Raw genomic sequence first — 14,382 nt, forward strand, 5'->3', positions numbered from 1 at the left:
AGAGAGAGAGAGAGAGTATGTGTGTGTGTGGTGTGTGTGGTGTGTGTGTTTGTGTGTGAATGTGTGTGTGTGTGTGTGGCTTGAGTGTCAGTATGAGTGTACATGTGTGGTGTGTAAGTGTGTATGTGTAAGTGTCTGTGTGTGGCATGAGTATCAGTGTAAGTGTGCTTGTGTGTGGTGTGTGTGTGTGTGTTTGTGAGTGTGTGTTGTTTAAGCAGGTTTGTCTGTATTTTCTCCAGTTTCTTCTCATTCTCTTTCTTTCCCCTTGCCCTCTGAGGAGAGAAGAGTGTGTTTTGTGTGAGTGTCCCACAGGTCTCTGGGTATTTCTTTCCTGTTTTCTCTTTGTTGTCTGACTGGGTGGACTCTATTCTGTCCTTAAACTTACTGGTTGGTAGTGGCTTCTGTTGTCTCCAGTGTACTGCGGAGCACAGCTAGGGAGTTTTAAACTTGTGTTTCTTCCTTTATCATTTCTCTCTGATGATTCTTATAGCTTGTCTTCTTGGTTAGGTCTTGTAGTTTACCGTTGATTGTAGGTTTATGTCTCATTGCTGAAGTGTTTTTACTGTGGCTGCATTAGAACTCTTGTTATGCTGGTACCCAATTCAGCTTGGTATTAGCATTAATTATTTCTAGATTAAAATTAGGGTTTCCTTGGTAACAGGCAATTTCTGATTGTTACACTTGGGGAACACAATCTCTTCATAGGTAGGTACCTTGTTTAGGTTTTTAGCATGTAAATCTGAGTCTGCTTTTAAGGGGTACTGTTCCAGTGACAGTTTAATTTTCTCCACTGCTGTTTTGATTTCCTCCATTTATTGATAACCCTGAGCTCCCAGTGGTTCCTACTTGTGCTACCTGAAAAGCTAAAGCAGTTTTCTCGTAGATCAAGTCATGGATGTCTACTGGATGGGAGGATGTGCTGGGTTTTCTTAACATAGCCTGCTCTCCGGATGGCTGTGGGAAGGGGAAGACTGTGGCTTCTTAGATTGTACTTTGTGCAAAACCTGGATCCCTCCTCCTCTTCTCCCTCCCTGTTCTGGGATCTGAGTGACAAAGGATCCCTGAGACCTGTGAGTACAAAGAGGCTCTGAAAGATGGGAAAGACAGCTCGGTAATTCCCCTGACATTAACTTGATGCCAGAGTGAGCCCAATTTTGTATCCTCCACATCGCCCCATGTGTCACATCCATCTGTCTATAGTTTGTATCTGACCTGTTCCTAACAGAGGGCTTTATTCTGTATTTACTGAATAACATAGAAAGCATCACATTGTGAAGCAATGGGACACTTGACAGAAATCCTAAACAGAGTGTTACAAGGGATGAAGTCACTGACCCTGACTGAGTCAGATAACAAACACCATTGTAAACATGCAGTTTTCAAGCACCATCCATATGCTGCTTCCAACATTTATGATGGAGATTTGTTGTAGAAGGTTGCTTTCCACCTATGGGCTGTTCTCAGTAAACAGTTGCCATAACACACATGTACACATGCATTGCTGTGGGTCAGGGGCATGGAAGAACATATAGTTTAAGATTAAAGCTGTGCATTAACACAGGATTTGAAAGTTAATTACATAGGAAATCTAAGACAAGTAAGGTTATATTATTTTCATAAAAGCAGGCTAAACAAATAGGCTGAGTGCACAGTGGGATATCAGGCTAAGTTTGTGTTTTCCCCACATGTATTATGAACTGGGCTGTGAGGAAACAGTTCTAGTCTCTTAGAATGGAAGAGAGATTGTCATAAAAATGTACTACCATATCCTTGAATGGGTTGCTGCTAGAATTGGGTCTCTTTAGCAGATCTTGTCTGCCTGACTGTCTTTTTGCAGCGGGTAGATAAGGTTAAGCGTAGGCTGGGCTGCATTCTACTTAATCACTGCCCACGGGATGTCTCAGTTGTCTAGTTTTTTCTTCTTTGCTTGTTATTGAAGACTGTGGTCTTGTATATATCTGGTTTGTCATGAGTGGGTATTTAGACATTGTATATTGATTTGATAGTTTCTTAAAGTATTTGTCAGGTCAGACAGCCCAACAACTAGATTCAGTTAATTGACTATGGAGTTACCTGACTTTAAAAAAACATCATTATTCCCCCTTTTCCCAAAGAGAGGTATGTATATATTCAGACCTAGCACATTAATAAACATAAATAGTCTCTTAGGGCAGGCTGGGCATTTCCCAGATTCTGCCAGGTTATTTTTCCCATTTTTCTTTCCTTGAGCTCTGTACATTTTTTGAAGCTTCTGATAGCAGGAGTAAATATAAAAATGCTTATCAAGATGCATCGAGAATCAGAGATGGTATTTATGCCACATCAGGACTAAAATGAACCACAGTCTTACATTTAGTAGTTTTTAAAAGTTAAATTAAAAATATTTCTAGCATTTCTTCCCTTGAAAATATTCCTTATTCTTTGGTTGGACATAGGGTGAGAAGTATGTTTCCACACCTGCAGATAAAAATAGCAGCAACAACAGCAGCAACTCATTGTCAGGTTCTGAGCCCCACAAAGGATTGTCTTTTCTCCATGGGATTGAGCTTTTATATATTAGAAGATGTTCTACCACTGAGCTAAAGCCCCAAAGTCATAGTGTTTAAATTGCTGTCTGGACCTGGCAGCCTGGAGTCATCGTGGTTAGCACACAGATGAGTCAGTTGGTCCCCTGTAGTCGCTGACTTAGCTAAGGGGGCTCAGTCTTGGTTGTTGCTTTGGAAATTTTAGCAAGGAGTTTCTTATAACTCAAAATGTTTTTCCCAATTACTTTATAGTTCACACAATTGAACATCTTTCAGTTGGTGAACAATTGTAATTTATTCTCTTCTCGGAGAATAATAACTTTTGACATTTGTCTAGATGAAGCAGCTTAAGCTAGGGAGAGAACCTTTTTTGCCTTTGTATATCATAGATGGTGTCAGTATCATTAACTGGATTCTTTGCTGTGGACTGGTAGAGAGCGCTTGCCTAGCATGTGGGAACCTGGGGCTCAATTTCCAGCATCCAAAAATGAGCAAATGAAGAGCCACTGCCACCACAACACAACACAACACCTGGATTCTAGTGCGCATGATCCAGAAGCAGAGATGAAGGCCCTGCACAGTTCTTTTGCCTGGGCTGAAAGATTCACTGCTGGAAAGCCCTGGAAAGCCCTGGGACCAGAGGGCAAAATAAATTCTGCAGTAGTTCTCAGGATTTACAGTAAACAAGAATAATATCTTGGGGAAGTTTATGATAGCTGGCGTATAGGTGATCCTAAGTTATGTCTCAGTGATTTTTAAATAACTATTTTGAGTTATTGTTTGAGTTCTAGTCTGTTTTCTGTTACCCATAACATTATAACACAGACTGAATTTATAAATACGGCAGGGATATTTGGGCTCAGGGTTTGGAGGTTCAAGGTCAGTGAGCCACAACTATGGATGGCATGGTGTGTGTGTGTGTGTGTGTGTATGTGTATGACAGACAGAGAAACACTCCACACTCCACACAGAGACAGAGAGACAGGGAGACAGAGACACACACAGAGCCACAAGCAGACAGAGAGAGGACTTTCGGGGTCGTCTGCCTCTTATAAAGCTCCCAGGATTCAATGCTGAGGCTCCATGCTAACAACTTACTTCATCCTGATCATCTCCCAGAGGTCTTCCTGATAAGCAGCACAGTGGGATTAACTTTCCGCCTTCTTTTTATCTCTCCCAATCCATGCAGCCTTGAGGGAGACATCAAACCATAGCTAAACGTAACACTCACATTCTAAAGAATTCCCCCGATACAGCTGGACAGTTTAGTTGTTTTTATCCACTCTGAGTTGTGCTGCCATTACAACCAATTCCAGAATACTTCCATCACTACAGAAAGAAATCTAATACTTCTCAGGGATCATTCCCCATTTCTCTCCAAATTCAGTAGCCCTAGACAACCACAAATCTGTCTTATATCTCTAGTTGGATTATTTTTAGACATGTCATACAATATGTGCTCTTTTGTGTCTGAATTTCTTTGACGTAGAAGGTGTTTTCAATGTCAAATGGATAGATCAAACTGGAGGATCTTGCTTTGTTAACATTAATTCTTCTACCTTTGAACCTGAGTCTTTGAGGAGCTTATTTATAATTTTGGCTTTTTAGTTTGAAGAACACAAGTTTGCTTTTAAAAAAGATTTCTTCCCAAGTGTCTTATTCTTTTCTTCAAGTTTCTGTAAATGGAATTGATTTTTAACTTAATTTTTGGTTTGATTTTTGCTGGTATGTAGACATTTAGCTGACTTTTTAACACTGTGTACTGTGCATGTTAATATCATGTTGGTGTGACTGAACATGTGAACAAAGCCACTTAAGGAGAGAAGCATTTATTTTGGCTCATGGTTTCATTGAGTTCCTTCTATTGTCCTTTGGCTCTGTTTCTGAGCTCGTGGGAAGAGAATAAGTATATTATGGTAGGAGGAGTGTTTTGTAGAAGCTGCTCACCTTGGAAACCAGGACTCAGAGATAAAGCTATAATCTTTAAAAGCACATTCCAGTGACCTCCTTTGCCTACCGAGGCTCCATCATCTAGAGTTTCCACCATCTCCCATGTAGCATCATTAGCTGGGGGGCAGATTTTAAACATGGGAGCCCATGGAGGACATCTGCCCCTTGTCTGTAGTACTTGATAACATAATCACACCCAATTCTGACACTTGCTTAAGCCTTCGTTTGGCTCTTCTGTTTGTGAAGTGGTATCATCTGCAAATGGAAATCATTTTACTTCTTCCTTGACTAATCTGGTTCTTTTTATTCTTAGTTATCTGTGTATGTGTGGGTGTGTGCCTGGAGTTGGAGTACAGGCTGTTGTGTGCTGCCCCTCACTGTCTTCTGGAGGAGCAGTGTCCACCCTAAGCACCGTCTCACTAGTCCCCTATCTCAAATGCTTTTTATTTTACTGTGCCTTTCCAATGTCTAGAGCCTCTATAGAACATCAGCATAGCACCCATCCTCAGTTTCTTCCTCTATAGAACATCAGCATAGCACCCATCCTCAGTTTCTTCCTCTATAGAACATCAGCATAGCACCCATCCTCAGTTTCTTCCTCTATAGAATACCAGCACAGCGCCCATCCTCAGTTTCTTCCTCTATAGAACACCAGCACAGCGCCCATCCTCAGTTTCTTCCTCTATAGAACACCAGCACAGCACCCATCCTCAGTTTCTTCCTCTATAGAACATCAGGACAGCGCCCATCCTCAGTTTCTTCCTCTATAGAACATCAGGACAGCGTCCATCCTCAGTTTCTTCCTCTATAGAACACCAGCACAGCGCCCATCCTCAGTTTCTTCCTCTATAGAATACCAGCACAGCGCCCATCCTCAGTTTCTTTCTGAGCTTTGGGAGAAGACATTTAGTTGTCATCTTTTTTTTTTTTTAACTCTTAAATTAAGACAGTGGTCTGGTCCAGGGGCTGGAGGGATGCTTCAGTGGTTAGGATTCCTCATCCCATCCCTCCTACCTACTGTCCCGAGAGGATGCCAGCCTCCCTCCCCCCAGGGCTCCCCACTCTCTGGGGCCTCAAGTCTCTTGAGGATTAGGTGTGTCTTCTTCCACTGAGGCCAGACTAGGCAGTCCTCTGGTGTATTTGTGTTGGGGATCTCGGACCAGCCCCTGTGTGCTACCTGGTTGGTGGCTCAGTCTCTGTGAGCTCCCAGGGGTCCGGGCTAGTTCTTCTAGCCCCAACATGTTTACTTTTGAATAAATTTATACTTTTGGGGCTTTTGTAATGTCTCCAACATATGTTGGAGACACCCTACTTTAAGGTTGCGATGCTTGGGACCCCTGATGACAAGGAAGAAAAACCTGCCGGGGTACCATGTTTCAGAGCGCAAGGTTATGATCCCTTGTGGGCCCCAGGGTGAGTACTGACAGGACCCAAGGCCTGCTTCTTGGACACATGCATCTCATGATATCATTTCTGCAATTATTTTTAGTACTTATCATTCTTTTTATCTATTAACTGTACCTCCTCTTTCTTCCTTCCTTGATTAAACTGGTATTTGTTGACCTAGCAAGACCTAGTAGGAGCCCTCTTGACATCCAGATCCTAGATGTTAATATTAAAGTGAGTTTCTTTAATATTCTTGAGTTTGAGAAAAATGTATGTTACAGTCACTCACTTGAGCGGCAGGCAGAGATGAGTAAACATGCAGTTGTCCCCTGTCGTAGTCTCAATTCCGTATAATAAAAACAGGATATTTTTATCACAAAATTGAGGATGGAATAATATACAGATATTTCCCAGAAAGTTAGCAATGGGTTCCCTGGGTTCAGGGAAGATGGTGGCAGCCCCTTAGGGATTCTCCATACAGGTCAAGTGAGGATGTTTTTGTAGACAGATGGGGTCTTAGATGTTTGGCCCAGATTGGAGATCCATAGACTGCAGGGTCAGCAGTGTGACCTCGTGTTTGCCCTTTTATGAAGCCGTACTGTCTCACACTTGTAAGCTACTGACTCTGTAGCCACAGTGGTGCTGCCCAACCTCACCAGAGACTGGTGCTTGGGAGATAGAAAAAAAATTGTGCTTGTTGTAAAACTTTGACGTTTGAGATTATATAGTTCCCCTTTTTTCTGTTCTAAATCTGTACTACCCTGTGCCATAAAGAAATGCTGGCACAGGAAAATAGAGAGGCATTTACCCATCTTCCAATGAACTTTGTAATTCCAACTTCCTTGTATGATTTCAGTACAAGACTGGGGCTGAGTCAAGTGTAGGTGAGCACCCTGACTCCCCAGTCCAGGGGCTCCCATGTCTAAAAGGAGCAGCGTGTGAGGATTGTATCCCACATGTGCATTTGCTTACTCACCTGCCAGATATCCCCAGTCCTTGGCGACCACTAACTCTTGTCCAGGCTGGACCCTGGCAAACATAATCAGTTAATTTTCGAAATTCTATCTAACTCTGAAATGCAATTTGTGTTTTATGACTCATTCCAACAACAAAAACATACACTTGGAATATGTGTTGATATCATGTTAATCTGATTAAAAAATAATTGCAGGATTTAAGATAAACATATGAATTGATCTGAATAATTTGATGTCCTTTATTTTACATTGTATTTCTTCTGGAAACAATTTTGATGAATTATATGTTTGCTCAAGTTTGTTCACAATGAAGAAAATCACTTCCAAATTTGAGATATAAAGCAGTATTCAAAGTTAAACAAACAAACAAAACAAACAAACAAAAAGCCGGTGGACCATACTCTTGATTTGAGGATGAACTTCCTTCTAACTGACTGTCATCTGTGTTCACAGATATGCGCTGACTAGCAGGCTCACGTGCACAGTGTGGAGGACAAGCTGTATCTTACAAAATGGGATTTGGGAGTGACCTGAAGAACTCACAGGAAGCTGTGTTAAAGTTGCAAGACTGGGAACTACGGTTGCTGGAGACGGTGAAGAAATTCATGGCTCTGAGAATAAAAAGCGATAAAGAATATGCATATACTTTACAGAATCTTTGTAATCAAGTTGATAAAGAAAGCACCGTGCAAGTGAATTATGTCAGCAACGTGTCCAAGGTGAGAATTATGCCACTTGTTTTGAATAGCATCATATTTGTCCTTAGAACAATCCTCATATTAGAGAATGAGCATATCCATGGCAACTTGCTGTGTTTTACATTTTCTCTTAATACTGTCTCACCCACATCCTCTAGAGGATCTTCCTGTCTGTGTATGCACAGATAGGTGCATATGCAGATGAACACACCTGAGCACCGCATGTGGAGGCGTGAGGCGCATAGTCGGGTTTGGTATAGCTTTCCTCCTTAGTCCCTGAGTTAGGGAACTTGTTTCAGTTTGGTCTTAGCCTAGCCACTAGGCTGAGTGAGCAGGAAGCTCCTGGGATCCGCCTGACTCAGCCTTAAAGCGCTGGGATTGCAGCACACACGTGCAGTCCAGCCTGCCTTTCTGATGTGGCTGGTAGATGCAGTCCCGCCTGCCTTTCTGACGTGGCTGGGAGGGATGTGGACTCAGGTTTGCAAACCTGCACAGTTACTACTTTTCCCCATCATCCTCATCCCTGGACCCTGTAAATTTTTATGTGTTTATTTTAGTATCTTTTCAGTTCAGAATACATTTTAATGTTATTTGATATTATTATTAAATAGAGTTAAATGTTATTATTTGACCATTTGCTTTCTTTTTGTTTTATCTTCCTTTAATTCTTTTCATTTACTTACCACCTTTAATTGAGATTTTCTTAAAATTAATTAAAAATTTGAGGCAAGGTGTACATAACCCTGGCTGTCCTGAAACTCACTAACTCTTTGAAATCTACAGTCGACAGTACTTGGGAGGTGTAAAGTTATTTTTAATCTCTACAATTTTTCCAATCTCAGAGTGAAGCATGCAATCATGAGGCAAAAGAAAGAGGTAGTTTTGTCAAGAACAAAAATGATAAAGGAATGGTACTTGACCCACTGGTTCTCAGCAATGGTGCTAAGATCATAGTAGAGAGAGGCCAGTTTCTTAAGTTAAAGCAACAGGAAAACCGTATAACCACGCGCCAAAGAGTGAAAGGCAAATATTGCTCATCAGTTACAGCTCACAATGAACTAAAGAGAAATGTGGTTTCTCACAGCTTTGATTTCTCTGATGCTTGTGTGCAGTCCCACGTTAATGAGTACCTTGGACACATGTTGTTAGGCACTCCTTTTTGTGTTTTCCATCTTCTACTCAATATGCCCCTTCTCCTCTCCTTGACATAGAGGATGTCATCATAGCAACTGTCCACTGCATGGGCTACTTTGTGTCATTCCTGTTCTCCCCTCCATGGTGCTAGGGAGCAGACCCAGGGCTTTGCATATGCCGGGCAAGCATGCTGCCACTGAGCTGGCCCCCTCCCCCAGCCTTTCTGGGTCAGTTAGCTCTTCTCCTTATTTCGAGTGGCACTTTCCTGCATTGTCTATTGAACAGTCCTTGCTTTGCTTTCAGCATCATGGACTTTACTTTTAAGCTTGTTGGATGGGTTTGTATTTCTTTATCTATTCTGGAGCTTTGCTTTGGGATGTGGCTGAACCCCTTACAGACAGTTTGATCCTTTTGTCTTTGCTTTTACATTTGTTAGGTCCGACTACAGAGTGATTGAATTTCTGATCACTTTATCTTCTTTACCTAGCAGCATCTTTCCTGACACTCAGAAGGGTGCAGTTATTATAAAGATGTGACTTCTGACTTGGCAGCTCTACCATGTGCTGGGAGTTCTTGGAGCGTCTCTCGTAGTCTGTTTTGGGGTGCTTGCTTTCTGGGTTTTAGTAGCTTCCTGACACATGCAAGCTGTCCAGTACTCACCTTTATAACTAAAGGGGAGTCTGTAGGTCTCCAGAGTGTTCTCTGTGTGTTTATCTTTCTTTTACAATGCTTTGTCCCTGTTCTGTCTCTAGGGGACCATGAGTTCTGCTGGTCCACTGAGGATTTTGGCCCCTTTGTGTTCTGAAGTCACTCTTCTCAACAGGACATTATTGGGGTTTTGCTTAATTGTGATCTAGACATTTTTTTTTTAACCTAGTCAGCCTTGGTAGTGTTAGGACTTAGATCATGATTTATTATCTCTAAGGGAACATTGTTTCATTTACTGATAACTGGTATCTTTAGAATGGCATTATTTTATATATTTTTATCTAGTTATTGTTTTAGGTAACTGGATAAATTAATAAATATTGTTCCATAGTCACAGAGAATATAACAGTTTATAAGTTAGTTAAGAATATATTATGTCTCTTTATTCCACAATATTTGTGCATGTGTTTTCTAAGACTATATCTTCTATATAATGAATCAAATTATAATAGTTTTGTTATCTTACATATTTTTATTATTTTTTTAGTTACGTTACATAGTACTGTTAAAGATGAATTTCTTGGACTGGTGCAATGGCTTAGCGGCTAAAAGTACTTGCAGTGTAGGTCTAACGACCTGAGTTGTTAGATAGTCCCTGGAGCCCATGTAAACAACTGAGTGTGGTGGTGTGGTGGTGTGCAGTCTCTAATCTGCAGTGAGGTGGGAGGCAGAGGTGTAGGAATTGCCTGGAGTACAGAGGCAAGGCAGAAGCAAGGAGACACTGCCTCAGTGAGGAGGGGAGGAGGGGCCTAGCTCCTCCAGGTCATCCTCTGATCCCCACATACCCCCCTCAATAGTCACACATGACACCCTGGCCTGATCTAGATAGCCAGCTTACCCAGCAGTCTTGGTTCTACCCCATCAGCATTGACACCACAGGCTAGATTCCACAGCTCCTGGCTTTTATGTGGACTCTGGGGATCTGAATTCTGCCTGTCTCCATGTCTGTGTCTAAGAGCTGTCTCCTAACCCTTCCAATCTTGCCCACTGTTCCAGTAATTCAGTCTTCATTTAGTTTTTGTCTTTTCAATGAACTTTCATTTCAAACATAAACAGGAGAGAGAGCGTTCCGTGATTTAATTATTTTCAGCTTTTACTTAAAGTTGCTTTTGAAGTGTGTATATGCTGTCATTATTCCCAAGAGCACAGTTTTGAATGACTGGCTTGTCATTTGTTCTGCTTTGGAAGGACTGTAGATGGCTGGAGGTGGCGCCTAAGCAGCCATCTTTGCTCCCAGCCATTGGCTGTGCTCTAGCACTGCTACACCACGTGGCACGGCAAGAACTAGCAGGCGTGTCTGGAACATTCCTTTCCACCACCCTGAACTAGACTGTTCTCCGGGAGGCAATTTTCTTTGGAGAGATATCTTAGCATAAAACCAGTTTAGAAGCTCTACAGTGTTTCACAGTTACAAATAATGTAAAAGTGCGATTACATAGAAACATTTTTGTGTGTTCATGAGTGTATACATGACAGATTCATAGACATGGGCTTTCTAGATCAAAATATGAAAGTATGTATAGTTTCATTGTATATTACCAGTATAAATATAAATTTCCCTGTAGATCTTGTGCCATTTTGCATGTTTACCGGATGTGTATGAGCCTGCCAGTTTCTAACACTAACACTTCTGAGTTTTTGTAATCTAACAAATAATAAATACTATATGATATCTATTATTGTCTTACTATTTATTTCTCTAAAAGTGAGTTTAATGAACTACCTTTTCCATGTATATAAGAGCTATTGTTTTGTAAAACATTTATTTTTATTTATGTGTATATGTGTGTGTGTATGTGTGTGTATGTGTGTGTGTGTGTGTGTGTGTGTGTGTGCACATGCACATGTGTATGCAGGTACCCAGAAGGGGGTGTTGGGTCCATTAGAACTGCAGTTGTAGGTGTTTGTGAGCCACTTGCAGTGGGTACGGGCAGCTGAACTGTGGTCATCTGTTAGAGTAGCAAGGACTCCTAACCACTGAGCTTTAGCTACTTGGCCATTTTATTTACTTCTTTTGTTTTACTCTGTATAGTAGATCATTTTTACTTTGTGTTTTGTTATTCATTAAAATTACAACTGCCCAAGTATATTCAACAGTTTCTACACATTATAGTGATACAAGAAATCCTCAATGACAATTTATTTGAAAGGAGATATTAGTTAACCCTTTAAACACAAAGTATATAGAAATATTGGCAGTATTCATATACTACATTGAAAAATATTTTTGATGATCTAGAGTTGATATTTAATAGCTATATAATACATTGTATATGAAATATAGTTATGTATAATTATTATATAGTACTATATAATTTATATAATTCTCAGGATGTAGAGTTAGTTCTTATTTAATATTTGATTTAAAATGTGAATTTGTGATGTGTTAAGGGACGAATGAGTCTTATGTTCGTTTCCTCCTGTGTGACAGTGGAGGAAGCACGAGGTGAGTGCATGAATGGCACCTGTTGAGCTCAGTGGCTTAGGAATACATTTCAGATGAGCACTGAGCGCCACAGTCCTTTGCTGGCTGCCATTGCTTAGTCTTTCACTGTGAGCCAGACTCACGTGCGTGTGGGCTGTAGCTTGGTCTCCTGCTTTAGGGAACCTCTTCTCCCACTTGCAGGACCCACAGGTACAAGCCTCTTTCCTTCACAGGCGTGTTTCTAGTCATTCCGAAATAAAATGCCATGGTATATTTTTTAATCACTTAATATATGTGAAGTTGGATAAAGTTGCTGTAATCGTTAATGTATCCCTGATTAATGGTTTGAATGCTATGTACCTAACACATTATAAACCCTGTGACTTTTAGAGGATAGTTGGTCCAATGAAGAGGTTGTTAGTGAGACAAAAACTTTGTTACAACAGATCGTGGGTGGTGGGATTACTGAGGGAGCTTTAAAGTGCTGACCCTATACTCCGTGTGAGAAGCATGCTTCATCAGGCATTCTGCCATAGAATCTCTAAAGTGACATTTCTAAAAGACTCAATTATTTCTGATTGCAGCCAGGTTAGAGATGGTTTGGAGCAGAGAAACTAAGATTGAAGAAGATGTAGAGAACTTTTTATGAGTGGGGCACATCTAAAGATTCCTTTGTACTTAGAGTTGAGTCTTTGAAAACTCTGTTTTATGGAAATTTAATGAGTTGTTTTCTGGCTTTCTGTGTCCCCTAAGGACTTAGAGACTCCAGCATTTTCCTTATGTAATAGGCAAGCTCAAGTGAAAGTAGTGCCTCAGAGGATCATTTATTTTGAGTTATTGTGTAGCAGAAACTATGCATTCTTCATGGAATTTTAATGTTGAGTTTGTGAAAATATTCAACCAAGATGAAAGCAATCAAGTACTTGGAGGGTGGAATCTATAGCACACAGCTATTTTGACAGCTATTATTTAGGTATTTTCAAGCTTGACTTGTCTTGTTGAGTATCCTCAGTGCCTTGCTGTAATTATAGGTCCAGCAGTAGTTGTTCTTTATTCAGTGTCCCAGAATACACACCTCTTGGTATAATAAGCCAGAACACTTCAATTACTCCCTGTTCTGAGACACTGATTCATCATACCGCATATCTGCCAGTTTATGGTGAGGCAAGAAAGGACCACGCTTCTCTAAAAGGTGGTATGTGCATGATTGCTTTAGTGCAGTTATGTCTGCACCATGTGTGTACAGTGCTCATAGAGCTCTGCAGAGGGCGGAGATCCCCTGGAACTGGACTTACAGATGGCTGAGAACTAGAATGTGGGTGCTGGGGTACAAACCCTGTCTTCTGGAAGAACAGCCAGTGCTCCTAACTGCTCAGCTCTTTCCAACCCTAAAAGGTATACATTTTCTCTCTCTAGTTTTTGTTTTTGGTAATCTGAGCATGCAGCTTACTTTTAAAATATTATATAGTCAGTCATTTCAGTGTAATCAATATCATTGGCCTCTATTGGTTTCCAAAGTAAAAAAATTGTCATTTTGTCATATTGATTATTTTATATATCTTGGGCTATACTTACTGCCTGCAGTTAACCTCTTACGGATAGTTGGGAAGCAGGAAAATTTTCTAAATTGAATCTTTTTTTTTAAAGTGATATATTTACTTTTAGGTAAATTTAATTTTTGACTACAAAAGAATAAAAACTTTGCAAAGTATTTAAAAATCACAGATTTAATATAAAATAGTATTGTGTCAGTATTTTAATTATATTATTACAAGTTCTGAATAATGTTATAAAATTAAAAACAAAATCTCAGACTAGTATTTTGTTTTCCTGGAGCAAAAGAAAGTGTGCAGTATCAGTATTTGTATCTTAATTTGGGCTTATTCCTAATTATCCTATGTTGGATTTGGATTGGCTAGATAGTTTCATTCCTTAATTACTCTTTTAATGAGATTGCAAAGGTCACCATTATTTTTAGTTAGTTAAAAACAAAGTTACAGGGACATGTGTCTTTCATTTTCATCTCTGTAGCTTTGTAAGAAAGCATGTCATGTCAAGAGTGACACACATCTGGTCTTAGGACTTCTTCAGTTGGATGTAATCATGTTACAAAGTAGTCTTCTGAAGTAGTAGCCTGTAAGAAGCACATGACTTCTCCTTTGCTTTAGTCTCCAATACAGTGATTGAATGCAGAACTAAACATTAAAGGTTACAGGTTACGTTCTACCCACTCTAGAAGGTTTGATTTGTTTAGCTTAGTTATTTGTTTTTTTTTTTATTAGATATTTTCTTTATTTACATGTCATATGTTTTTTTCCCAGTTTCCCCTCCCAGGAACAAACAAACAAAGAAACAAAAACAACAAGAACAACCCCCTGGTGCCTCCCCCCTCCCCATGCTTACCACCCTACCCTCTCCCACTTATTGGCCTTGGCATTCCCCTGCACTGGGGCACAGAACCTTAAAAGGGCCGAGGGCCTCTCCTCCTATTGATGATCGAATTTGCAATCCTCTACTATATACATGCTGTCAGAACAATCAGTCCCACCATGTGTTGGTGGTTGAGTCCCTAGGAGTTC

The 14,382-nt window shown here is 40.4% G+C and overlaps 1 protein-coding gene across 9 annotated transcripts in view; it reads left to right on the top strand.

Annotated features, from left to right (window-relative positions):
• Positions 1–14,382, top strand: part of Fer (FER tyrosine kinase) — a 324,911-nt gene that overhangs the window by 52,688 nt on the left and 257,841 nt on the right. For all 9 annotated transcript variants that reach the window (XR_004118033.1, XR_004118035.1, XR_004118036.1 and 6 more), the window contains exon 2: positions 7,292–7,557. Coding sequence is in view for 5 of the 9 variants with exons in the window: in XM_031368583.1 (XP_031224443.1) it covers positions 7,351–7,557 (207 nt within the window). In the remaining 4 variants the exon portion in view is untranslated. The remainder of the gene's footprint in view (positions 1–7,291; positions 7,558–14,382) is intronic.

Source organism: Mastomys coucha, unplaced genomic scaffold, assembly GCF_008632895.1.
Source record: "Mastomys coucha isolate ucsf_1 unplaced genomic scaffold, UCSF_Mcou_1 pScaffold14, whole genome shotgun sequence".
Classification (NCBI taxonomy): domain Eukaryota; kingdom Metazoa; phylum Chordata; class Mammalia; order Rodentia; family Muridae; genus Mastomys; species Mastomys coucha.